The sequence below is a fragment of the Maylandia zebra genome, linkage group LG17 (assembly GCF_041146795.1).
Source record: "Maylandia zebra isolate NMK-2024a linkage group LG17, Mzebra_GT3a, whole genome shotgun sequence".
NCBI lineage: Eukaryota > Metazoa > Chordata > Actinopteri > Cichliformes > Cichlidae > Maylandia > Maylandia zebra.
This window is the reverse complement of record NC_135183.1, coordinates 16,967,901-16,995,186: the sequence shown is the minus strand read 5'-3', so window position 1 is coordinate 16,995,186 and position 27,286 is coordinate 16,967,901. Positions and strand designations below refer to the sequence as shown.

General features: G+C 44.9%; 2 protein-coding genes and 1 long non-coding RNA gene across 5 annotated transcripts in view; 2 read left to right on the top strand and 1 right to left on the bottom strand.

Moving 5' to 3' along the window:
- The window catches only part of LOC143413139 (uncharacterized), a 190,470-nt gene that overhangs the window by 143,132 nt on the left and 20,052 nt on the right, over positions 1-27,286 (top strand). The window lies entirely within an intron of this gene.
- Positions 15,194-22,469, top strand: ncaph2 (non-SMC condensin II complex, subunit H2). Its single transcript, XM_004564890.2, has 20 exons — positions 15,194-15,311; positions 16,084-16,196; positions 16,638-16,739; positions 16,815-16,876; positions 16,954-17,032; positions 18,003-18,059; positions 18,141-18,220; positions 18,308-18,459; positions 18,590-18,723; positions 18,827-18,910; positions 19,151-19,214; positions 19,289-19,390; positions 19,482-19,526; positions 19,632-19,702; positions 19,843-19,954; positions 20,041-20,133; positions 20,244-20,293; positions 20,494-20,595; positions 20,685-20,834; positions 22,257-22,469. Exons 2-20 carry the CDS (start codon positions 16,089-16,091, stop codon positions 22,377-22,379), a joined length of 1,770 nt encoding a protein of 589 aa, XP_004564947.2. The 5' UTR covers positions 15,194-15,311; positions 16,084-16,088; the 3' UTR covers positions 22,380-22,469.
- On the bottom strand, positions 22,003-25,020 carry sco2 (synthesis of cytochrome C oxidase 2). Of its 3 annotated transcripts, none has more exons than XM_076875665.1 (2): positions 24,769-25,020; positions 22,003-24,039 (listed from the first exon to the last, which is right to left on the bottom strand). In XM_076875665.1, the coding sequence occupies exon 2, from the start codon at positions 24,028-24,030 to the stop codon at positions 23,224-23,226; it is 807 nt and encodes a 268-aa protein (XP_076731780.1). In that variant the 5' UTR covers positions 24,031-24,039; positions 24,769-25,020; the 3' UTR covers positions 22,003-23,223. The 3 variants fall into 3 exon arrangements, with proteins under 3 accessions (XP_076731780.1, XP_004564953.3, XP_004564951.3); XM_004564896.4 differs by having other exon boundaries at positions 22,003-24,042; positions 24,777-25,020; XM_004564894.4 differs by having other exon boundaries at positions 22,003-24,042; positions 24,769-24,967.

Below are 27,286 nucleotides of genomic sequence, written 5' to 3'. Positions count from 1 at the left end.
GGCTGCAGAGGTGACAGCCTGCTCACCTGTCCAGGTGTGCTCCCCTTCTCAGGCAAAATTAAGCTAAATAATAAAATAAACGTTTGGGTTTGTTTTTTTTATCATTTACAAATTCTACATTCATGTAGTTTTTATCAAATCATTCATTTGTTCACATGTTTAATCGGGGATTTGATATTTTATCTCTGAATTAGTGTTTTTCCTCACACAGCAACTTTGAGTAAAGTTGAACCTGTGACTCGCTGTTACTGTAAAGACGCGGCTTTTTATTTCATTTATCGTTTTGTTTAATGGCTTAAAATTTTGTTGCTAACATTCGTTTCTAATCATTTTGGCTTTCAGTTAATTGCTTTTATTATTAAGCATTTTAAAAAATTATCTTATATTAAACACCATGTTTTCTAATATTTATTATTTTGCTAAATTTTGAGGGATATTTTTATTATTCAGTATTTCAGAGTGTTGCCTTATTATTATTTTCTGATCTTCTTCTTCTACGTTTTTATTGCTTCATATTTTTTTCTTTTCTTATATATTTATTCTCATAAACTTGATTTTTAAAATCTTTTGATGTTATTTTTTCTTTTTTTCAAATTCTAACTTCATTCTAAATATTTTAATCAAAAACTTTTAATTTTTATTTTTTGGTGATGATTTCTTTCCCCTTTATCTGAAATGTTGTTGTTATCATTAAATGTTAATATTTTTGATTTCTATCATATAGTTATATCGTAAAGTAAATACTGTTGTTATGATTATTTGTGTCAGTCACTCAGTACACCTGTGTGAGCAGGGAGTGGTGGGTGGTTGGTGTGTCATTGAGTCGATGAACATACTTGTCTGCAGACGAGGTTTCATCTTCCTGCTTTTACCTTTACGGTAAAAGCAGGAAGATGAAACCTCGTCAGCGTTTCCTGAATCCTTCATGAAGACGTCACAGACTTACGACCCCACAAGCTTTCAGCCACAAGCTTCTGGCTGGAGGGCTTCAGTCTCTAACAGGAAGCACCTCTGCTGTGTTTCTGCTTCACGCTGCAGTCGATGGCGAGAGGATCAAAGTATCTGCTGTGTCACTGGCCTCCAGAGGGCACTCAGTTTCCTCCTCCAAACATGGCGGGTGGTGTGGATAAAGCTCCATCACTCTCCTGAGGACCTGGAAACACAGACTTCACTCATCTTAATTGGCCCTGAAGCAGTGCTTTGCCACTCTCGGCTCCCTTGGCGGCTTCTTTGAGTCTGAGGAGGGAGCTCGTTATGCTCCCATGCAGGCCTTTAACACTGAAGCGTGATATTAGAAAATGATGAAAAACTGTGATCAACACGTCAGGAAAACGAGTCGTTTGCTCAGGAGAGGAAAATATGTGAGCGGTGTGCTTCTCACTGATGTACAGACATAAAACTTAATGATTATGCTGAAGTAATGAGGGTTTAAAAATACCACAGCTCAGGCTTAGAGCAGAGTGAAGACCAACACTCTCAAACACCACCTCCAGCCTCCAAGCAGCTCTTCTACCTGCCTGCACTGACCTGCAGGAGCTCCTGTCTGCTGGACTGAGCTCTGAGGTGACGCCCTCCTCAGACACCAGTCTGTGGGCTGAGCTTGTGATGATGCTGGCGAGCTCCACTAAATCTCTCAGCTGGAGAGTTTCAATACAGCCATTAAACCACAATAGAATCTCAGTTCCAGATGTTTAACAGCTGTGGTCAGAGGTGCCTTTAATCCAGGTGTGAGGAGCATCATCAGTCACCTGAATCCTAAAATTGCTGTTTAAATGTTCACAAACTCATCTCTGATTTTGTTTCTTAGTTCTGGATTCACGTTTTTGTTCCTAAATCCTGCAGCAGGATGCAGGATTTCCTCTGATCATCGCCTTGGTAACTGATGCTGAGTTCCAGGTTAGAGATCAGCACGTATGAAATCATCGCCTGCTGACCAATCAGACATGTGTAGGACAGCATCACCCTAGCTGTGTAGCTTCAATGTGCAGGCCAGTGGCCATGTTCTGCCTTCTGTTTCTGGTTCCTGATGCTCTCCTGTGATATTATTCATCAGTGTCTCCTCGTGTTTGTTCCTCCTCACCTTGCAGAGAGTTTTTGGACAACACCTCCTCCTTCTAGGATGTTTTGGTAACAGATCCTGCTGGATGAGGAAGAGCTGCATGTGAAACACACAGAGGCGCCTATCTGTCCTGCACTCCACGTCTCCAGCTGCAGACGTTTCATTTTCAGTCACTTCTTTTTCACCTTGCTGCACTTGCCAAAGTCACATGGTCCCAAACAAAGCTGAACCCTGACCAGGTCAGACTCACGTGGTCCTACTGCAGCACCAAGGAGTTCCCGCGTTACGTAGGAGCGTTTGAGCTCAACTGCCAGAGGATTCCTCCACATCTGGACAGAGCCAGGGACCAAAGCAGAGACACATCTGGAGAGGAGAGGGGAGCCTCAGCAGGCTTACATAAGACACCATCTGTCAGTCAGTCTGATCACAAACAGCTGCAGCCCCAAATCCCCCGACACTTCACAGACTTCATCTGTCCACAGCCTCGCCCGTCAGCTGCCTGCATTGGCCTGACCCCCCTCCTCCTGCTCCTGCTCCTCATCCTCATCCTTCTCCTCATCATCACCCAGAAGGTCGCATTTGAACTCATGCATGAGTCTTTTTATCCCACTGGTGACGGCTGAATATTAATGTGCATTATGACTTTAAACGTCCCAGCAGTGCCGGCTAATGTGAACAGAAATCTAATTTGTTGATGCTCCGCAAAACACAGTAGAGTGATTATGTTAGCACAGCCACAGGTGTGTAATAACGTCCAACAGGTCATTAAATGTTCTCATTCCCTCGCACTGCAGCACAAATGCGCTCTTTTATGTCACTAAATCTCATCTAACCTTCTAAAACCTGCAGATATGTGCAGTCCTGCCACCGAGAGGTCAACAGCAATAATCTCAGAACCAGGTGTGTCAGACTCCGCCTCCAAACCTCATCTTTAGGCATTTTTTTTAAATATTTATCTATGTATTTAGAAAGAGGGACAATACATAATAATTAACATTTTCACAAATGTAAATATGCCAGATTATAGCCTTCAGCTAATTTCCATCTGAAAACCCTCTGACAGGTTGGTGTTGCACACAAGTTAGTAAAGAACACACAGAGACAGTATTTACAGACCATTTATATAGAGAAACAGTTATCACATCATATTAGAACAAACAATGACAAAAACAAATGGACAACATAGCAAACAATAACAGAAACACATCAATTATATTGCACATGCCCTGATATTGCACTGACCCATTGCACCAATAACTGTTTCCCTTTTCGTAATTCTATTTCACGTCCAATATATAATCAAGATTAATTAGACATGATCACATGCTTGTGTGTCCATCAGCCACCCTTTTAAATGACTCCTAAAAATAGAGGGAGACTTGTGCTTTCCCTCACTGGCAGTGGAAGACTATTCCAGAAGCTCCCTGATATGACAAAGCATTCTGTGAAAAGGTGGTCCCTCTAAATGCCAATTCACAATCACCTCTCACCGTGGCTTAAGTCAATCAAGACCCAGTAATACTGCTAGACTTTTGTTTAATAAGATCACTCATTGGTGGAGGCGCCAGACCACCTTATAGATTAGACAGGCAGATTTAAATATTTTGAAATTAATAAAATGTAAAAGCTTGTATCTATCTAGAATTTGACATTGGTGGTATGACAAAGGTTTCTTGTCTAATATGTTCATCCTGGGTTTCATCCTGGGAACAGCTCCTGCAGGAAGCATGGTAAACTTTTCTAATTCCTGCTGAGGTCTTGTTGTTTTTCAGGTAACTGATGTTCATTGGCTCGCTAAGTGTGACTCACAGCTGATAAACACAGGCCTGTGTCATCTGCACATGGAGAAAGGGGGCGGGCTCACAGGTGAACAGCAGGTCACAGTGGCACTGCTGAAAGCCAGCACTGGAGCCGGTTCAGTCTCACGGTGGGAGGTGAAGCTGAAGGTTGGGTATCATGTGCTGGAGCGCCATCTCCAGCAGCTGATGGAAGCTTTGCTCTAACGTGCTGGGTTTCGTGTGTGACACTCAGGTCCTCCATCACACTTTAAACTCTTACATAACGCTGCTGGAGACCATGTTCTGATCTGCAGCTAACGTCTCCCTGAGAGGCCGGCACACTGAGGTCAGAGGTCAGACTGGAGGAACACAGGCACTCGAGCAGGTCAGCGTTTTCTCCCTCATGTTAGAAGGTGTGTGTGTGTGTGTGTGTGTGTGTGTGTGTGTGTGTGTGTGTAGTCAGAGCACGATGTCCTCGTTACACTGAACGGTCCTCATTATAACTCTGACCCTCCCCCTCCTCTGTCCGAGGTTATCAGGCGGCTGGGCGCGAGCATTTCTGTCTGCGGACAATTGAGGGCACGCCCCCTCCTGCGCAGCCTGATGGGAAGGATGGAAGAGAGCGCTCTAATGGAAACCAATTACAAGGCCATCATCGTGGTCACAGCTAACGTCAGAGTGAGGTGACACCAAGGACGGGGGGAGGTGGGTTAGCCTGCAGGTAGCTCTCGGTAGCTCAGGTAGAAACATTAGCTGTCCTGCTCGTGAAGACAAGCAGAGATCAGGGAGAGACTTTTCTATTCACCACAAAAACAGTTAGTTAACGATGTACGTCTTTACCTCCTAACAACAAACATCTGAGCTGTCAGTTTTTTTCAATTCAGCCACAGCTCACTGTGGAGTCAAACTGGTGTGTCTTTTATCACACCAGTTCAGGTTTGAGGAAAGGCGTGTGTATTATTCACACACCTGAACCCTGAGCTGTTTCTCTTCATGTTTTACTATCCACAGTCCTGACTGCACAAGTGAGAAAACAGTGTGGTCATCACCCTGCAGCAGCCTGACACACAGACGCACACTGACATCATCACGAAATGCGACAGCAAAAAACCTGTGAGACAAACATATTTTACCACATGACACACATCCATCCATCCATCTGTCATCCACCCACCCATCATCCATCCATCATCATTCATCCATCCATCCATTATCCATCCATCATCATCCATCCATCATCCATCCATCATCATCCATCCATCATCATTCATCCATCCACCGATCATCCATCCACCCATCATCCATCCACCCATCATCCATCCATCATCATCCATCCATTATCCATGCATCATCCATCCACCGATCATCCATCCACCCATCATCCATCCATCATCATTCATCCATCCATCAACATCCATCCATTCAGCCATCCATCATCCATCCACCCATCATCCATCCATCATCCATCCACCCATCATCCACCCATCATCATCCATCCATTATCCATGCATCATCCATCCATCCACCCATCATCCACCCATCATCCATCCACCCGTCATCATCCATTCAGCCATCCATCATCCATCCACCATCATCCATCCATCCATCATCATCCATCATGCATCCATCATCATTAATCCATCCATCCATCATCATCCATCCATTCAGCCATCCATCATCCACCCATCATCCATCCACCTATCATCCATCCATCATCCACCCATCATCCATCCATCATCATCCATCCATCCATTATCCATGCATCATCCATGCATCATCCATCTACCATCATCCATCCATCCGTCATCATCCATTCAGCCATCCATCATCCATCCATCATCCATCCATCCGTCATCATCCATTCAGCCATCCGTCATCCATCCATCATCCACCCATCATCCATCCATCATCCATCCACCCATCATCCATCCATCCGTCTTCATCCATTCAGCCACCCATCATCCATCCATCTGTCATCATCCATTCAGCCATCCATCATCCATCCATCATCCATCCATCCATCATCTATCCACCCATCATCCACCCATCATCATCCATCCATTATTCATGCATCATCCATCCATCTACCCATCATCCATCCATCCACCCATCATCCATCCATCCGTCATCATCCATTCAGCCATCCATCATCCATCCACCCATCATCCATCCATCATCATCCATCATCCATCCATCCATTCAGCCATCCATCATCCATCCATCATGCCTCCCATCATCCATCCAGCCATCATCCATCCATCATCCACCCATCATCCATCCACCCATCATCATCCAGCCATTATCCATGCATCATCCATCCATCATCCATCCACCCATCATCCATCCATCCGTCATCATCCATTCAGCCGTCCATCATCCATCCATCATCCACCCATCATCCATCCACCCATCATCATCCATCCATTATCCATGCATCATCCATCCATCATCCATCCACCCATCATCCATCCATCCGTCATCATCCATTCAGCCATCCATCATCCATCCACCCATCATCCATCCATCATCCATCCATCATCATCCATCCATCATCCATCCATCATCATTCATCCATCCATCCATCATCCATCCACCCATCATCCATCCATCATCATCCATCCATTATCCATGCATCATCCATCCACCGATCATCCATCCACCGATCATCCATCCATCATCATTCATCCATCCATCACCATCCATCCATTCAGCCATCCATCATCCATCCACCCATCATCCATCCATCATCCATCCACCCATCATCCACCCATCATCATCCATCCATTATCCATGCATCATCCATCCATCCACCCATCATCCACCCATCATCCATCCATCCGTCATCATCCATTCAGCCATCCATCATCCATCCACCCATCATCCATCCATCCATCATCATCCATCATGCATCCATCATCATTCATCCATCCATCATCATCCATCCATTCAGCCATCCATCATCCATCCATCATCCACCCATCATCCATCCATCATCATCCACCCATCATCCATCCACCATCATCCATCCATCCGTCATCATCCATTCAGCCATCCATCATCCATCCGTCATCCATCCTTTATCCATCCACCCATCATCCATCCATCATCCACCCATCCTCATCCATCCATTATCCATACATCATCCATCCATCATCCATCCATCCGTCATCATCCATTCAGCCATCCATCATCCATCCACCCATCATCATCCATCCATTCAGCCATCCATCATCCATCCATCATCCACCCATCATCATCCATCCATTATCCATGCATCATCCGTCCATCATCCATCCATCATCCATCCATCCGTCATCATCCATTCAGCCATCCGTCATCTATCCATCATCCACCCATCATCCATCCATCATCCACCCATCATCCATCCATCCATCATCATCCATCCATTATCCATGCATCATCCATCCATCATCCATCCATCCGTCATCATCCATTCAGCCATCCATCATCCATCATCCACCCATCATCATCCATCCATTATCCATGCATCATCCATCCATCATCCATCCATAATCATCCATCCATCCGTCATCATCCATTCAGCCACCCATCATCCATCCATCCGTCGTCATCCATTCAGCCATCCATCATCCATCCATCCATCCATCATCCATCCACCCATCATCCATCCATCATCCATCCACCCATCATCCACCCATCATCATCCATCCATTATTCATGCATCCATCCATCCATCTACCCATCATCCATCCATCCACCCATCATCCATCTATCCGTAATCATCCATTCAGCCATCCATCATCCATCCACCCATCATCCATCCATCATCATCCATCATCCATCCATCATCATTCATCCATCCATCCATCATCATCCATCCATCCATTATCCATGCATCATCCATTCATCATCCATCCACCCATCCGTCATCATCCATTCAGCCATCCATCATCTACCCATCATCCATCCACCCATCATCATCCATCCATTATCCATGCATCATCCATCCATCCATCATCCACCCATCATCCATCCACCCATCATCATCCATCCATTATCCATGCATCATCCATCCATCATCCATTCACCCATCATCCATCCATCCATCATCATCCATTCAGCCATCCATCATCCATCCACCCATCATCCATCCACCCATCATCATTCATCCATCCATCAGAGCTGCTTGGCCTCTGTGGTAGTTGGGATTTTAGCGTAAGAGAAACGATTCATGAATGATCGAATGATTAGTAGTTCTGCTTGTTTCGTTTCAGGATCTCACCTCAGTATATGGCTGAGATAAGCAAAACTCACTGAGGAGTTCAAACTGAAGTAAATCTGAAACATCAGAGTCAGGGCAGAGAAAATCCACTTCACATGTGAAACAACTGGCTTCAGCAGGTCCACATCAGCTGTTTGCTTTGAGAATCATTTGTTTTTGCGTCATCACAGAATTAATCCAGAAACAGCGAGCACACTTGAAACAGCTGATTAAAGCAAGCTGCTCTGTGTGTGGTGGTGAACTCACTAATCAGTTCTGTGCGTCTGTAATGTGCGACGCTGATTAGTAAGCAGGTCCAAACGAGCAGGAAGATCAATAGCAGGCAGACCAGAGCGGCTGACAGGAACAACATTTACAAACGAGCAGCAGCCAAGCAAAGACAGCAGCGAGGACGGGTCATTACAGTGGCCAATGAGCTGGAACTAAAATACGTGGTGAGCTCAGAGAGCGAAGGAGGAGGAAGTTTGAAACTGTATGTAGCATGTACAGAGGCCCTGTTGGGACATCTCAGGAGCAACACATTACACAGGAAGAGGTGTCTTCTTCTTTGGCTCAAGGTTTCAAAGAGATCTCTGTGTGTCATCGGAGGTAAACCAAAAAAGTTCTCTTTTTAAAGCGAGCCCAGATCAAAGTCTCTCAATAACAAAAAGATTCTTTTTTAACATAAGTTTAAATCAAATCTGTCAAACTTTCTCCTGTTCTCTGCTGACACTCTCAGCCATCTGGATTTTATGGGACTATTTTTCATTCGGTCTGGCTGAATAGCCGATCTGAGTAACGAGCCGGGGGTGGCCGATCCGAGCTCAGCGGAGGAGTTTCCCGGGACAGCGCTCATTTTTCCAGCCTCGCTGAGGCTCGTTGGCGAGGGAATGATCCCTTCACCCGCTCCCTCCATCCTTCACTTCGCAGACAGACTCGGCAGAGAAGTCGGACGTTTTCTCTCTCCATCATCCTCTGCCTCACCTCTTCGTCATCCTCCTCTGCCTTCCTCAGATGGGATACAGCTGTGACTCCATCAGTCCATCTTCCTCTCAGAGACAGAAGCAAGGGGAAAAGGTCAGAACCAGAACAAAACATCATATTTTATAAACCCACTGCATGTTCAGCCTGGCAGACTTTAATCTACTCACTAACAGTAACTCCACCTGAGGAAGAAACTTGGAGATCTGCTGATGTTAGAGCACAGAATATAGGTGAAGTACTCTGGGAAACATACTCCAGGAGACTGAAACCTGAAGACATTGGTGAAGCTAATAGCCAGAGAGCCATCTGATCTTTATCAGAGTCCAGGATTCCCTTCAGTTCCAGGACTTCAGCTCTACAGAGGTCCAATCAGAGTGTCAGATCACTGCGATGAAGGTGACACCTACATGTGTCTTTGTTTCATTCCGAATTATCTGCTGATTAAACAGGCGTGATCAGACCGTGTTCACTACAGCACACCTGTTTTCCGCATGTAAACAGCGCTGCCGATGTCTCACAGCAGCTGGACCACCACCCGAAGTTTTCCCAGCCTGGTGGATCTGACACTAAATGAGCACAGAGACAAGCAACACAACCAACGCCATAAAAATACATGGAGTTGAGTCAGCAACAAGTCAAACAGCTGCTGCTCCCCTGCAACAAGGTTCAGAATCAGAATCAGAAAGGGTTTTATTGACAAATGTTGAGCAGGTTTACAACATTAGGAAATTGCTGCAGTACTTAGTGCAAAACATACTGTCACACAACCAGTGTTGGGGAGTAACGGAATACATGTACCGCCGTTACGTATTTAAAATACAAAATATGAGTAACTGTATTCCGTTACAGTTACCGTTTAAACAGGTGGTATTCAGAATACAGTTACTTTGTTGAAATAAATGGAATACACTGGGGTACTTTCCTGTTTCATTTTGTCGCGGGTCAGGACTGTTTGGGTTTTGTTTGACAGCTACGTTCTGTTGTTCCAGGCGGCAGCGTTACGGTTGCCATGGTTACAGGGCAACGCTCTCTCTCTCTCTCTGCGACTGCGTGTTTCCTGGGTGAGAGCGCGCCTTTTCGTTGTTGTTGTTGTTGTTGTGCTAAGCTAACAGGCAGAATGCTACAAGCATAGCTCTAAAGAATGTAGCATCATGGGCAGTGTAGTCCGTGTTTCAGGGAGAATGGACTGCCATACACGTTATGGGTCTGTGAGCGCGAGGAGGGAGAAAAAGGGGAGCGGAAAGGTACGAGTTGTCATCGAGCAAAAACGGGAGCTGGAAGCATGTAAATATAATAATAACCACTTCAGCCAAGAAGAGTGCCTGACGAGCCCAGTTGTAAGTAAGCTATTAAGACTCGACTGTACACTGTGTTCGTGTTTTCCTCCGAAAACAATAAGTTCTGTTGGAGCAGCCTTTCAACGCCTCTCTCTGTCTCTCGCAAGAAAAGTTGACCCACACAACAAAGTAAAGCTATTTTTCGGCTACGAGCTGACAGGGACCCCGCCGTATTAGTCAGAGGTCCCTTTACTACAGTTCGGAGTCGCGGACCTTCAGTAATAGTAATAAATCACACAGCAATAGTACATTCACGTTGTTGTAAAAAGAATGATAATATATTAAGTAATCCAAAGTATTCAGAATACGTTACTGTCATTGAGTAACGTAACGGAATACGTTACAGAATACATTTTGAGGCATGTATTCTGTATTCTGTAATGGAATATATTTTAAAAGTAACCTTCCCAACACTGCACACAACACTTAAATAAACATGAAAATTAAAATTAAAAGTACTAAGCAGGTAGATATATACATGAATGCAGGTGGTGATCAGTGTAAAAATGGAATGATGCAGTGAACACTGTATAGGGTCAGGTTAAACACATTTCTAGATCCTGGGGGTCTGGACCTGGATTAGGCTTTCACACTCCCAGCAGCATAGCAGGAGTCTGTTGGTCTTTTGATATATTGTACATTAAAGTACAATGAATTTAAATATTACTGCTCACCTGTGAATAAATGCATCATATGAGAGTCACTGATATGGCTTTGAACCATTTTGTGCTCTGTGATCTGAGATCCCATCACGGCTTAGTTGCAGCACAGTCTGAAAGTCACAGACTTCTGTCTGAGGGCAGCCCGGGTTTACTTTCATCCACCTGGGCAACACAACATCCCTTGAGAAACCTCATGCTCTTATTTTGAAAGTTGAATTGCTGCTAACCAGTTTCCTGCAGATAAACTGATGTGAGACTCCTCCTCCGTGGTGGAGGTGGTTCAGTTTTACTTTTAGTACTCTGGGGCTGGATTGAGAGATACCTGCACAACTCCTGCTGCACCTGTGTTTCTGAGAGAGTACGCCGCGAGGTCAGCAGCAACAACGGCACCTCTGAGCCAATTGAGTCACACCTTTACCCAATCCTGACAGGTGTCAAAAACAGAGGGTTCTAACGCCTGAGAGACTCACTGTGGTTTGATGAGCTTGTGGTGGTTTCATGATCCATCAGCGCTGCTCCTAGTGGATTGTGGAAGCTAAAAGGGAGGGAGGGAGGGGACCGGTGAGCCGTGCTGTCGTCCAATCTCACAGCTGCTGGCTGCGAGTTGGAAACTGGGGTGAAAACGGGGAGCAGGTTTAACTCTGATGGGTTTTTCCAGCCAATCAGTATGCTTGACAGGAGAGTCGTGACCTCAGCATTCTCATATTCATCTGCACGCGGTCAGTTTGAGCCATTCAAGACAGCTGATGAATGAGACTGCAGTGAAGATGTGAAACACACACACAATAAAACAGCAATTTGTTCACTGAGATCACATTTCTGGATTTCTTCTGTTTTTATTCCTTCTGGCAAAAGTATCGATTTAGATTTAGAAATACATTTCCCATAATGCTTTTATGTCATCTGAGTTCTTCCAGTTGATTTCAGAGCTTAGAGTAACTGTGTGTTACTGCTGGGCTTCATATCTGTTCTCTATCAGTGCAGGCTTCATGTTCACTCTGTTTCTTCTAGACTTTAAGGTGCAGGTCGAAGAGGCAGAGGTGCAGATTATCTGATTGGATTATACTCTGGAGACACTTCACCATCTGTATGCTTGTGCTTCACACTTCCAGTGTAAGGACCAAGCCTTCACACAGTTGTTTTCCCGTTTCCCTCGTTTACTTCCTGTCTTATTTTGAAGGGTTTTGGTGTTTGGTGGTGTTTTTATGTCTTCTTCCTGTTCTGGTTTTTGGCTGTGACTGAGTTCACCTCTTCCTTGTTATCCTCCCTGTGCTGTTTGTATTGCAACCACACACAAAAACTACCAGCCTGAGCGTAACTGGAAGCAAACCAGCGCAAACAACATGAAACCAAATCAGAGGACATCATGAATTAATCTGAGCAGTGCAGAAAACCCTTGGTATGATTTTCAGCCTCCTGATTGGCTCATTATGAGCTGCTGGTTCACTGGCATCACTACATTAATATTTGAAAACCTGCAGAAGAAGAAGAGACTGAAACTTTGAAGTCAAAGATCAATATTTAAACCCAAAAAACATAAAATACTTCAGTTAAACCACTGATCCCATCCATGCTCTCATCCAATGGGAATTAAAATAACAGGACTGACGTCCAATGGCATGCCACGCGGTGCACTCTCACCCTGCACAGACTTCTTAACTGAAACTTTTGTTTTAAGTCCATTTACATAACTGTTCCAGCAGTAATCAGAGTACAGCGGGTAGACCATTGGTGTAACCTTTGAGGAGGAGGAGAGTGCTGATCTTCACTCCACTCACTTGCTGAGATTCACACCTCCTCATTTACTCAAGCTGCCGCTCGCTGCGCTGTCTCTTCATCCATGGCAGGTGTTTGGAGGTCAGAGGTGCAGACTCCTCCTCCTGCTGTGGAACGTGTTCTAGATACTAGACTGTATATTTAAGATGGACATGATGTAACCCTTGGGTTTCTGGTGAATCAGCAGCAGCCTGTGTCACCATCCACCTGTCAGTCACAGAGGCCACGCCCATAACAATGCAGGCTGGGAGCCTCTGGTGGAAGTTAGAGGAACTGCAGCTGTTCAGGTTAACATGCTGTGAACTGTGAATGATTATTATAATGCTGATTAGATTTACCTGTGTGCTGACACCATTAGTTATCAGGTGATGTGCACACGGTGGTGTTTGTGGGGGTGGAGTCTCTGTGCTCACTCTTGCTGCAGGTGTGATGGAGCGCAGCAGGCAAATATGACTGCGACACATGGCTCAGCTTCACCTGCAGCTGAGTCCAGGATGTTCTGCTGCAGAGTCACACCTTCTTCTGACAGATGCTCTGTGTTATTAGCCAAAGACTGTATGTAAAGGATGGCTGTGGCCACAGCAGCATTACCTGTTAGTTTGTAGCTTTTCTGAGACATTTTGTGCTGGGTTAAGAATGGCGTGCAGCTGCTGGCATCTCAGTAATCTGTTGGTGCTCCAGTGGAAGAGATAAACGATGAAGAGGAGCGCAGTGCGATGGGGATGGGGTGTTGCTGGGAAACCGCTGCGTGCATTGTTTTCTCTGAGTTTATCAGAGGATTATTCTTCATAATCACATGTGGCCAGATGTTTTCCAGAAGTGTTCTTCCTGGGCCGTGACGACGTTTCTCCGCCAGTCTGCATCCTTTGTTGTCTCGTCTCTGTTGGGAAAGTAAAACAGTGGGACTCCCGAGCAGCATGTACACCTCTGAGGAGGAAAGACAAGGAGGAGGAGGGCGTCGTCTCCTGGATTAGAAATCCGGCTGCTTGAATTAGGAGTGTTAAATTTAGCTCCTGCTGCCCCGTCATCCTCCTCTCAGAGGCATTAATTACAGCTGTCCTCTCAGACTAATAATACTCACTAATGCTGCTGCAAGACGAAGAGGAGGCTTCCTGAGGCCCATCATCATCATCATCATTATTGCTTCTTAATGACATCACCTGCTGTTTTTGTAAATAAAGTTTTATTAAATCACAATAAAAAAATGGTTTCATGTGTGGAGGAAGAGTTACAAACACATGCATACACACACACGCACACACACATACTGAGGGCCCTGAAATCAGATCTGTGTGCAGAGGAAATCTCATCATGTTTCCATCTGCAGATATGATTTGTGATGGTCAGAGTTCAGACAGCGGTGTGCTGTCACGGCACACGGCAGCATGGCTCCGCACACTGCTTGTTTTGTTTCATGCCCAGGTAACCAACATTTGAGTTCAGGTGGAACCAAGAAAACCACTTTCTTATGTGTCCTTCACATGGCTTTGATTGTCTGCACGAGGGCTTTTATTCTGGCTCGATACTCTTCCTGCCCTCCTCACCTGCTGGTGGATTGGAGTGTGGTCTGGAGCAGGAATTTCAGGCTCAGAGGAGAGCAGAGACCTCCCTCAGTGCACTTCCTGCTCCACAGGGGGCGTTCTCAAGGGGCAGACTTGCTCACGGGTCGTGTCCAAATTCATACTAATGCTTCCTCAGGAGGATGCAGTCCAGGAATTTGGACACGACCATTGTGTTCGCACTGAGCACCAGAAGAGTGAGATGAGGAAGAGTGCAAACATTCATGACAGTATTATGACTTCTCACTTCATGGTTTTATTTTTTCTAAAAGATTATCCAAACAGCTTGTGATCCTTTTTACTGATTACTTAATTCATTAAGTATTTTGGTTTTTGTTTTTGTTTTGTTGCTTAGGATTCTTTAACCTTTAATCCTACACCAGTCGTGTAGCACAGGGTTTTATTTAACTTGTTATCATGTATAAACAAAAATAAAACAGGGGCTTTAAATATTCTGTGATATTACAAAATAAGTCCAATGAATGAATATGGCTTTAGCCTGATATTTGCAGATATAAATATGAAATATGGAGTCCAAATTCTCACTATTTGACTTGGCTTTGCTCTTGCGCTGTTTTGCGCATGCCAAATCATCTGTATTTCTTATAAACAGATCGCAAGGTGCAGGCAGCAGCTCGCCCAGTTTCTTTAAACCAATGACTGGAGAAGTTTTCTACAGTTTTACAGAAAACTGTAGAAAACTGTAGATGTTTTCTACAGTCATTGCTTTAAACTGCAACGCTGCCATCTAGCGGTCGGCAGCCTGTATCACACCATAGCGCCGCCAGGGGGCAGCACGCGGAGCTGCTACACAGACCAGAGCAGCGAAGAAGAAATTTAACGCGGGTACTTTGAGTGTTGTGCTAACGGCTACAAACAGTTAGCCCCGGTGTAGCTCGGCTCAGGTTTTTCGGTAAGTTTCTCTCTGATTTTACTCCTTAAACACCGTCGCTGCTTCATGTTACCGACACCTGCTTATTCTCAGGTATTTCTCTTATTTAAAAAAATAACCAAGCTGAGCAGGTAAATGAGCCAAGTGTTCAAGCTTTGACAGCTGCAGTCGCTTAGACGCTCCGCCACATTGCGTTGATAAATCTGACATTTCTGTGTTTCATTCGGATTGATGTAAACATCGATCTCACAGAGGATTAATTAACACGGTTTACTAAACAGTGGAATGTCCCGGTATATTCGGCGTTAGATTAGGAATAAGTTAATTTGTTAAGTTTATCTTTTAATCACAGGTTTAGCTACAGCGATTAAAATAAATCACATTTTTGAACGTACTTTGCTTTAATTTCGTTCTCTCTGATTTCAGTATTTGCCGCTTTAGCTCGTAGCAATTATCACGCTATTTAATATAATTCACAGCAGCGATAACACAGTTTTGTTTGATTTTGAGGACAGGTGAATGCAAAGAGTTCACCATGAAAACTGATAATCGATACTTAAATCGATATGTACAGTCCAGCTGTAGCTGTGCGCTCTGATCGACATTACAGGCTTTTATGAATCTACTATTATATCAAATTTGGACTGAATGAAAGTAATCTTTGCTTGAGTTTTAAATGAGAAAGCGTTCCATCTGCAACTCAGAGCACTGCAGAGAAACGAGCTGCTTAAAGACCGAGTGATGTTTGAGACCCCGCAGGATTCACAGCCTGTTCTGGTTCTACCTGTTTCAGGTGAGATGGAGTCCACAGAGAGCCGATATGCTCACCTGCTCCAGCCGATCCGAGAGCTCACAAAGAACTGGGAGATCGACCTGGCGTCAGAGCTAAACGACTACTTAGATGAGGTAATTTATTTATACCACAGAGGCTCTTACTTTGATAGCTTTCGTCCTCCATACAAACTGACACGAGACAGCAATATCCTTCTGCATCAAACATGTGGTCCGTGCCCCAGAACAGGCTCACCTACAGGGTCAGTCTGGCTCCCTGGGTGTCTTTGTAAAGAGTAAAAGCAGCACGGAGAAGGTGTCAGTTTTAGCAGTAAGCTCTGCAGTATTTCTAATGCAGACAGAAGAAGACAGAGCTGTAATTAGAAGGTAACAACTGCATTTCAGACAAATTGCTCTGGGTCAGTTTATTGTTCAGGTCATTCACAAAGGACTGGTCTGGCAGCTTCAGGTGATCCACAGAGACACAAACGTGAATCCAGGTGGGATTTCAGTCAGTCACAGCCTGATGGAATGAAGCTGAGCTCCGCCCAGTAACATCTGTCTGTGTGTCTGCAGCTGGATGACATGTGTATCACCTTCGATGGTGGGAAAACCAGGCTGAACTTCGCAGAGGCTGCGCTGCTCATCCAGGGCTCCGCCTGCATCTACAGCAAGAAGGTGAGCCACACACAAGTCACATGACCTCGGCCAGTCTGTGATGGAGTCATGTGACGGCATCTGCGTCTGTTTCAGGTGGAGCTGCTGCACAGCCTGGTGTTCCAGACTCTGGAGTACATCAACGACAAGAACAAGAAGTAGGCGTGACTCCGCCCACATGCTGGTTTGATTTCCTGCTGCAGGTTCACACATTATCTTTGTGCTCTCCCGACAGACGCAACAAGCAGGCAACAGAGTCTCAGGAGGGTGATGGCAGAGCAGTGAACAGTCATGATGCTGACAACTTGGAGGAGGTAAAAAAATTAAAAAAAAGACCAGGCAGCTTTTATTAAAGGTGGTTCTTTACCTGAGAGCAAACTTCCAGAGTCACATTTTGTCCCTGATTTGATTTTCAGCTTTCATGATGCTTCGTTCATTTAAACACACTGGCGATAAAGTGCTTTGAGAGCTGGATGTTAGACTCAAAAATAAACCACACCAAGGAAAAGAAGTATAAAATGTTTCTGTTCTAAAAATTCAAAACTGATATCTGACATTTTTATAGACTTCAAAGAAAGTCTATGAAACATGTTTTCAGAGGGGATTTAAAGGAAGCACCTGACTCTATGAGCCTGATGTTATTAGCCAGCTTGCTCCAGAGCCAAGGCCTTCTTTAACCCTCAGAGGCTGCAGAGTGAGCCGAGCTGTAGAAATAGTTCGGTCCTGGAGCAGACAAGAAGTCAGGGTCAGCTGGAACTGAAGCATCTGAGGTCACTGAGTGTGAAGCTGTTTGGGTGAAAATGTGGCATCTGTGCTCAAGAATATAAACAGCAAGTTACAGGGGACCTGGAGCCAAGCCTGAGGTACCCCTCAGGTAACGTGAGTTAACAGGTCAGAATGAAAACAGGCACAGGGTTAAGGTTTTACTGTTACGCCATTCTCTAACAACACTCACAGGGCATTCTGGGGAACGTAGTCACTTCATTCAGTCACTGACCATATCATATTTAAAAAATTAGAACCTTAAATTTAAAACATTCTTTATCGTGATCATTAATTATTTTATTTTAATTATTTATTATTAATGATCTAGATTTTTCAGATTCAACCTTTTAATCGTAAAAAATAAAATAAATTTTGACCTCAGATTTTCACAGAAATTCTTTTTAAATCTGTATCGTGTCATTTTTGCCTTTTTATTTTTACTCCTTTTTTGTAACTCTTTATCCTGTCAAAGTCAGGTGTGCTCGGGTGTAAATGAGTAACATCATTTGTGTCCTTCAGTTTTCTGCGTTGGACCTGGAAGTGTCGGACCGATCTGAGAGGTCTGACTCCAACACGGTGAGTTTGATTCTCTGAGGTCAGTTTACCTGCAGCTCGTTCTGGCCTCTGACCTCTGCCTGTGACCTCTGACCTATGCAGACTGTGGACGTGCCGCCTCTTCCTCCGGAGTCTTTGATTGCACCTGAAACCCAAGAGAAAAAGAAACTGCCCCTCATCAGGTCAGTGATCTCGCACAGCAACTAAATGAGAGCTAAGCCTCGCTCCCCGATGATGAGGTCTCACCTGGTTCTATGCCTGTGTGTCAGTGTGAAAGGTGAGATCCTGTGCAGTCAGAAGGACTTCAGGATCAACCTGTTCGTCCCAGGTGAGGGCGACATGATCCTGCTCACATTCAGATCAGTTGCTTCCACTTCCCTGCCTCACAGTGACTTCGCTCAACTAGAGACCCAGCCCCCAGGTACACCTCACCTCACCTGTTCAGTCCTTCATGACACATTTCCTCCCGCTTTTCTCCCCTTTTTTTTTCTTCTTGACTTTCACTACTTTGGTTTCTGATTTTTTTTTTACTTTTGACCTTCATGGCTCAGATGCTGTGGTTCCAGTGGATGTTGAAATGGGCAGAGCTGATGCTGAGGAGGGTGGAGGCGATGCAGCAGACGATTTCCTCCCCTTAGAGTTGGACAACATGGAGCAGGAGGAGGAGCATGTGGACAGATTGCAGGTGGAGGAGATTTCACTTGTTAGAATCACAGAACAGTTTCAGCCACCACCTCTTCATCTTCTTCTTCTCCTTGTGTAACTTCGGTGTCGTTGGTGTGTTTCAGGCTCCGAGTGATGGTCGAATGATCCGAGAGAGGCAACATATGGAAGCCAACAAACCGAGGAGAGAGGAGCCGATTCCTCCTGCTGTACGTTAATCTGCTTTAATCCCCCAGATTGCAGCTCAGTGTTCGCCACAGGAGCGTTTATTTTCCCCTAGTCAAAAATCTCACACACTTAAAGCACAACAGTACTTTTATTTTGAAAAAAATAGTTTTCATAAAGCTCCGGTTCCTCATTTTGTTTTCTAACTAGATTCATTAAATTTGACCTTTTTACTAGAGCTTCATTATGAAACATCTTTTTTTTTTTTTTTTTTTTTTCTTCAGGTGAATGTTTGGGCGTTCCATGACCCATACGCCATGCTTGAGGAGGACAAACCACTGAAACCAGGTAACTATGGGGACCGCGTGGCGTGTTTCAGTATTCAGTCTGCAGGTGCTTACAGAGTTTTGTGTCTTCTGCAGGGAAGTGCTACAGAGTTCCCGACGGGCTGGACGACTGCGGGAAGAGGAAAAGGAAACGAGCCGCTTTCCTTCGGGACTTCAGGAGCTGGTTCAGAGGAACCTGTAAGAACAAACTGCTTGGAGCACTCATGTTCTTCCTGTGGACCCATTATCTGTTAACATGTCACTTCCTTTTTGTGGTTGTTTGTTTCAGTTGACCCTCCAGAGCACAAGTTGAAAAATGGACCCACATTTACAGGTAACAATAGGCTGAAAACTTTTCTGTGTCCAGAAAAAGACTTTTAATCTGAAGAGTTGAATTTATACTTCCTGTTAAATGAAGCTAAGACTTCCTGTTTTTCAGACCTCAACTACATCTACCTGAGCACGATCAAAGACAAACTCAAAAATCAGAAGAGGATGAACAGAAGAGCCGTAAGACGCACACACCATCATCCATGCTGACATCACAGTGATGTCAGCAGTGACATCAGCTGCGGTTCAGGTCGTTTTATCAGGGTCAGTGTTATTGTCAGATTATGACTCATTACTATCACATTTGTTATGTCACTCAGGGAGTGATGATGTCTGACGAGGAGCTGAAGAGGACCTTCCTACAGCCAGAGGGGGTGGGGCCTGGTCAACTGGGGGAGGAGCCTGTGGAAGAGTTGAGACAGCACCTGCTGGGTAACATTCTTAGTGCTGGTCTGAGTTCAGGGTCATAAAAGCTGTTTGAGTGTGTTTGCGTTAAAGCCTGATATGTCTGTCTGAAGGTGGGGATGATGACGCCTCGGACAACGAGCACGACGCCTTTCCCGATGACGTCCCAGCCGAGTTTCTGGGTGGCCCGGAGCACATTTCACCTGGTAAAATGCTTCAGATTCAGACTGAAACTGATCGATCAGTTCAATCAGTTCAGTATCGATACAGGAACAGTGGAACGTGTGTAATGATCTGATGCTGTTTGTGTCCGCAGAAGCTCACCGAGATGAACTGAGTTACGAGGATCTGGTGAAGCTGCGAGTGGTCAGTGATCAATATTATTATCTTCAGTAATGTTCAGTACATTCTGATCAATCATACTTGGAGCCTGTAAGGTTTGTTCCTACTGCTAGAAGCTACCCATGATCAGAAAAATCAAACTACTTATAACTCCGTCATGAAGAAGGTGAAGCTTTTATTTTGAATAGCAGGAAGTTGATTAACCCTTTGTGTGTGGGATTTAGGAGCAGCTAGTGGTAAACAGTCGTGGTTACACTCAGGAGACAGCACTGTCTCGGAGGGTCAAAGACTGGGAGGAGAAGATCCGCCCTGAGTTGGCACTGCAGGTAAAACCTGCTGAGCCCCATCCAGTAACTTAACCCAACTTCTGACTCAAACCCCTTCTGACTCTAAACCCCGCCTCTCCATTTTCCAGGAGGAACGCCCAGCATTTGACATCCATGATTACGGAGACCGCATCGTGAGAGCGCTGAGCGGCGTTGGATGCCGCAGAACGTTTGCAGCCATCGTTCATGGTCTAGACAACTTTGAAGCCTCAAAGTACCTGCTGGCCTCCCTGCAGCTGGTAAAACATCTGCACAGACATCAGCGATCAACCAATAACAGCACAGAGATCACACACATCAGACCACACTTACTTTAATGATCTGAGCACACTCAAATCCAAAGGAGGCATTTTGCGCGTTTTGTGACTAGTTTGGCCCAAACAGTGAACGTCACCTGTTCCAGTCAGGGATGTCATCAAATGATGATGAATTCTCTAAAAAGCATAAACGATAAACTGCAGCATTGATACGTTAATCTGGTGTCATAGTTACGGCTCTGCACACACAGTTCGGTACAAGGATGAGCGCAGCGCTGCAGGTGTTTAACATTCTGTTGCTGAATGTTTCCTGATGAGGTCATCCCATCGAACTGAATAAAACAACATGTTTGGTCCAATTAGTGTCAGGAGCTTTTACCATGGGACCACACAAAATATCCAGGCTTTATACAGAAGTAGATGATGTCACCATGTCCATCTTTTATATACAGTCTCTGTTTAGACCCACTATAGCATTCGCACTGGGTATCGTCACTGATTTCTATAACTGATTGGATTCAATTTGATTTAGACTCAGAAATATTTTAATTCTGATCTTTTATCAGTATATATACATATTTATGCATATTTATATCTATGCATTAAAAACAAAGCTAAGACTTGTGAGAATTCATCAGAGGTGGTCTCTGAATACACAGAGAGGCAGCTGTGCAGGAAGTGTGGTTTTTATTGTCCTGGGCACAAAAGAGGGAATTCATGACAATGTTTTTCAAACATAGAGCATAGTTTGGATCTTCTTTTGCTGCCGGTTCAATGAATTTTGGTCAGAGTGACGAAACCTGCAGCTTCAGAACTTGTGAGATATCAGCTTTCAGCAACGACAGCATGTCCGCATGTGCCGTTTACCTGCTCTCATTTGCTTTTTTAACTGTTTGGCAGTGGTTGAAATAGTTTTGTGAGCTTTAACCTGAGATTCTGGTGTTTCTGGCAAAATACATTTATATTTAAAAATCGATTCAGGAATTAATGGATTGATACACTATTCAAATTGAAATCGATTTAAATAGGATAATTGATTTTTTTTTTTTTTAAACCTGCCCCTATCGTGCATAGCTGTGTTCATTCCAGTGAACAGCAAGGTGTGTGTTTAGGGGTTTTACTGTGAAAAAGGTAAGGACAGGAAACTGGATCAGTCTGGTGGTTTTATTTTGAAAATCCTCCATGACAGAAGTGGTGCTTTTATTTCTTTAAATCCTCTGAGCTGGTTAAAGACAGACGAGAGTCTGATGAGCTCGCTGATCAATAACAGAACAGCTGTCTGATCACTTTATTGATCAGTGACACCGTCAGAAGGTTGAAAGTCTGTTCTGATGAGTCTTCACTTCCTGTTGATGGATGGCTGCAGCTGATTGGTTGCTGATCATGACTCTCTACTTCCTGCAGGCAAACGACTACACGGTGGAGATCGACAGTTGTGCCGGTTTGGAGGGAAGTTTGGACACAATGGCTCTGACTCTACTGAGCACGCACAGAGCGACGGACAGATTTGCCACGCTGAAGGCCTGAATGCAGCACAAGCCGCTCTGACATCATCATGTAACGTTTAATCGATGATCAATGTTATTGAATTTTTGTAATAAAATGTTTGTCACTGTCTGCACTCTCTGTGTCTGTGGGGAAAATCTGATGGTAACAAGAAGCCAAAAAACAAAAACGCACGACCTTCTGACGAGAACCTGTCTGTCACTCACGCTTCATTAAAGTCCGCCATAATATAACTTGTTTCCACAGCAACATTACAGCTGATCAGTTTCCATGTGACCAGCATGATCTGCCCTATCGCTGACCTCTTCACAGGAATCGGCGAGGTCCTCACACCCTGAGGCCAATCTGACCTTTAACTATGAAAACTGACACTTTCTCAGAGAGCATGTCCCACTGCCATTTATGTGACAGACTGGAGGAAATGCCCAGCATGCACTTCTTCCAGCTGTTAACACACTTCATCCACACTGAGCAAGAGAGAAGTAAACTTAACCTGATAAACATCTCAGCTCCACATGGAAGCAGTCAGACTGCTTCACTTGTCTGAGGAACAGGAAGTCTGTCTAGGTGTCAACAGAGGAACACCTTAAACAGGAAATCTGTGTGTGTTCCTCTCCTGACACCAGGCCCCACACACACACACACACACACACACACTGAAACCATCAGGCTGAGACAGGAAGTGAGGGAGCATGCTCTCTGGATTTTACATTGTTATTATCGACAAACTTTCACTTCAAACACGTTTACAGTTCTGTGTTACCATGGAGAAGTGTCCCGTTTTAGGACAAGAAGCAGTTTATCCCCAGCTGTGAGTGGGGTTGTTATGAAAACAGTCTGTAATTGGTTGCTATATAGCCAGCGCTCACAGCGTGGCATAGTTTCTGATGTGTTTGCGGACACTGTCGGCGATCTGCTCATCACTCTTCATCCTGTTGTAGTAGTCGAGAAAGAGGCCGTCAGGGCTGACAAGGTAGATGAGGATAGTGTGGTCCACAATGTAGTCGCCATCCTCGTCTTTGGGCCCGGCGCTGGCGTACACTCTGTAGTCCCGCCCTGCGTGCTTCACCTCCTCGACCGTCCCCGTCAGCCCAATCAGCCGGGGATGGAAGTCTTTAACGTACCGGGCAAGCGCCGCCTCATCGTCCCGCTCTGGGTCTACAGTGATAAAAAGGGGCTGCACCGGCGGCAGCGAGGCGTCGCGGTCCAGAGTCATCACGACAGTGCTTAGCTTTTCCAGCTCTTCGGGGCAGATGTCAGGGCAGTGCGTGAAGCCAAAGTACAGCAGCACCCAGTTGCCCAGGAAGTCCTTCTTCGTCCGGCGGCACCCCGTGTGGTCCATGAGGCTGAAAGTGCCCTGCCCCAGCGCTACCTGCCGCAGCTGCTCCACTCGCTGCTGCTGCAGCTTCTGCTGTTTCTCTGAGTGCACAAACCACCACACACCCAGCAACCCGCCGCCGAACAACAGCGTAACCAGCAGCCGAGTCCGCAGCTTCATTTTAGCCACTACTGACGGCGACGAGTCCCGATCACCAGAGAGGAAGCGAGCCTGAGGAAGCCTGTCCTGCGGTGCTAGCCGCCACCTCAAACTCAGCACCGCCGAAGACACAAATGTCCTCCGGAGTGCCGCTCCTCCTCGCAGGTCACCCATGATGCACCGCAGCCCCAACATCTCCACCACCTGCTATAAGACAGGAAGACCAGATTATTTTATTATATTATTTATTCTGATCATTAATCTGTCAAATTATTGATTATAAAACATGTTTCACTTGTGTCTATTAAACTTTAGATCCGCTTATTTTATTTGAAGTCTGACTTCAGAAACACACTGAAACGCAAAGCTCAAAACATTATTTTAGTTTTAAAAATTTACCAAAATAAAATCCATTATCATCACGTGTTATTATTAGTTTCTGACATTCATAAAATAAATAAATAAATAAATAATTAGTTTAAATGTAAAATCTTGGCCCCTTTGGTCTTCCATACACTCATTACCCTTTTAATCGTCTTTGGGGATTTTTCCTGTTTTAGTGAAGTTAAACCCACGTGACACTGCCTTACCTAGACCCCAGACCTTCAGTAACTCTCAGGTGAGTTTACGTCCTCACCTGTTACTGACCGCGTCACGACGCTGTTACGTCACAGGACAAATGACGATAAACACATACAAACACCAGCCGAAGAGACACCCCCCCCCCCCCCCACACACACACACACACACACACACGCACACACACACAGCTGATGTCAGGACAGTGCTACAGGGTTTCCTGGTGACTGAAGGTTAAGGAGCACGCGGTTAGCCAAAAGCTAACTGAGTGTCGGCTCGGGATAATGCTAATGCACGAGCTGCTTTAGCCTCGTGAATTCAGCGAGTTCCGGTAAAAACGAGGTGCGGACTCACCTGTTTACCTTTTAGACCCCACACTAATGTGACCGGCTCCTGCCACACGTCCACCGAACATTCCTCCGGCTTCTGCTTCCTCTTCTATGGTGGTTTACCGCAAACATCGAGATGCAGTGCCGCCACCTGCTGGAGTGACGAAGCAGGACTCCTAAATCTACAACTGCACTTGTCTCCACCTTTAATCTTACAGAGAATGTGATGATTTCATGGATATTTAAAGTAAATACTGAGACAAATTTAGTAATCATGTTTTTACAGTCCTGTGGTCTCAGCCTTAGATACTTATCAAATCAAAGCCCATGTAGAAACAAACAAACAAATGAACAAAAATATGTTCTCCTTCATTTCTGTCAAGCAAAGCTGTATGAAACGTTTCCAGCTGTTAGTATCATGGTTGCTAGGCAACCTGGGCAGCGCGACCGAGGCTAGACCGTCCCATTTCAGAAGCCTCGCACTTCCGGCCTTAGCGGTCTTTGAGTGCGCGGCCCTTGTGGACCGTTAACGACGCGTACTTTAAGGCTGCAGACCCTGAATTGGGATACAGCCCTGGTGACACGTAATCTCCACAACAGCCTCTCTTCATTCATCATGTTTGTGTAAAATGTCTTTCATGTCATTATCAGCTGTAAGACTGGCTTCTTCCTCTGAATGGCGCCGTCCGACAACTGCAGATGCGCTCCACTTTAATCAAACAAACATCTGCACGTTCATGTTATCAGGAAATCATACAAAATCACAACTAACATAATTTATTACAGCTCCTGCAGTCAGAGCAGCTTTCGGGTAACCTGAGCTCAGAGTTCAGAACTTCACCTGAACGATGAGAACGGGGGAAAAAATCAAGAATTGAAACTAATCAGGTAAAAATACTCATGTTTCCGTGATTTCACCTCTAAATTAAATCAGAACGAGCGCTCAGAGGGGATTCTGACTGATCATTCAGGTTTTAACTCGTTTTTTAGGATTTAATCTAAGAAGCTGAAAATCATGGTTCACGTGCGTCCTCTAACCGTCCGTCTCGCGCAGCTCAGCTTCTTCTCTGCTGCGTCGCTCCATGTTTCTTTAATGAGCTCTAAGGGCAGCACAAACCGGCTGAAGCACCACTGAAGAAGGAACCAGGTCACATCGCAGCGCAAACACACAGCATGCACAGTGCACAGCTGATTTTCCTCTTATCATTCTTCTTCTTATTATTATTATTCTTATTCTTATTCTTATGTAACACACCCAAAGAAAGATTCTAGGTCTGACCAACCGTCTCAGTCGTGGGCAAAAAAATGACAGTCAATAAAATTCTAAAAGATAATTTATTGACAAAAAAATATCAAGAGATAAAAGATAAAACAGTCCAGTGTCCCATTTATGAATCGTATAAAAACACATAGTCCCAAGGCCAGAGCCAGCTATGCCACATGGCCAGTTGCACTCCGCGTGTTGCCTTTAACAGGGTTAGAAGTTGTCCTTGGAGACCCCTGCAAGCATATAGCCAGTGGTCACTCCAGCCTCTGCAACTCTGCTGCCTTTAGGTTGTGGCATATAATAGGCCCTGGCCTGCACAGAGAGACAAAATGACACATTCAGTATAAAATTCATAGCGCAAAACCCATCCATCCCAAACATATCTGATTTCTTTTCATCACATTACATACCTGCACAGAGAGACAAAATGACACAGCAGTGTTTGTAGTGTGGGCTATAAGTAGACCAGTGTATCAGTGCAATCAAGTACACCTTCCTCTAATTAGTCCAACCCCATTCCAGCCATTGGCTCACCAAAAATGTGACACACACACACAAAACCACTCCCAACCCAGTGCAACTTCACATAATAATATGGAGCTGAATTAACACAGGCACATTAGTCTACCATGTTACAATTATTATTATTATTATTATTATTATTATTTCCAGGTGCTGCAGTGGTTAGCACCGTTTCCTCACAGGACAAAGCCTCCAGTTTGGGGCCTCCTGATTGGCCGGTTCTTTCTGTGCCTGCCTGTGTTTCCTTCCTTTGTCCAATGACGTGAGTTTCAGGTCACCTGTGATTCTGACAGTGACGTGAGGGCTGAAAGCCAGTTTAAAGAGTCCAGCTGAGTGATTTAGAGCCTTTACATAACCCTGCAGTGCTGAGCACACACAGCATCTCTCACTGTGTTCACGTCCTGTTTGCACGTCCACACTAACACAGCGCATCTACAAACATCTTTGAGCTTCAGACAGAAGTAGAGACTCAGACAGCAGAGACGGTTTAATCTTTTACTCCCCTCCAAGTTTCAGAGTCTTCAGAGCCATCGTTTAAATGTAGAGTTTCAGATCTACAGTCACAAACTTTCACGCAGTTTCTAATAATAATGTGCTCAGTTTGAGCCAAAACATCAGGATGCAGATGCCGTTTTTTCTACTCTGGGATATCTGTGATGTCACACAGGGGGGGTGTCTTCGTCAGACCCATTAGCTTGTCTCTACTCCGCTCTCGAGGTTCTAACTCCTCATCAGGACTTATTTATTTTAAGAT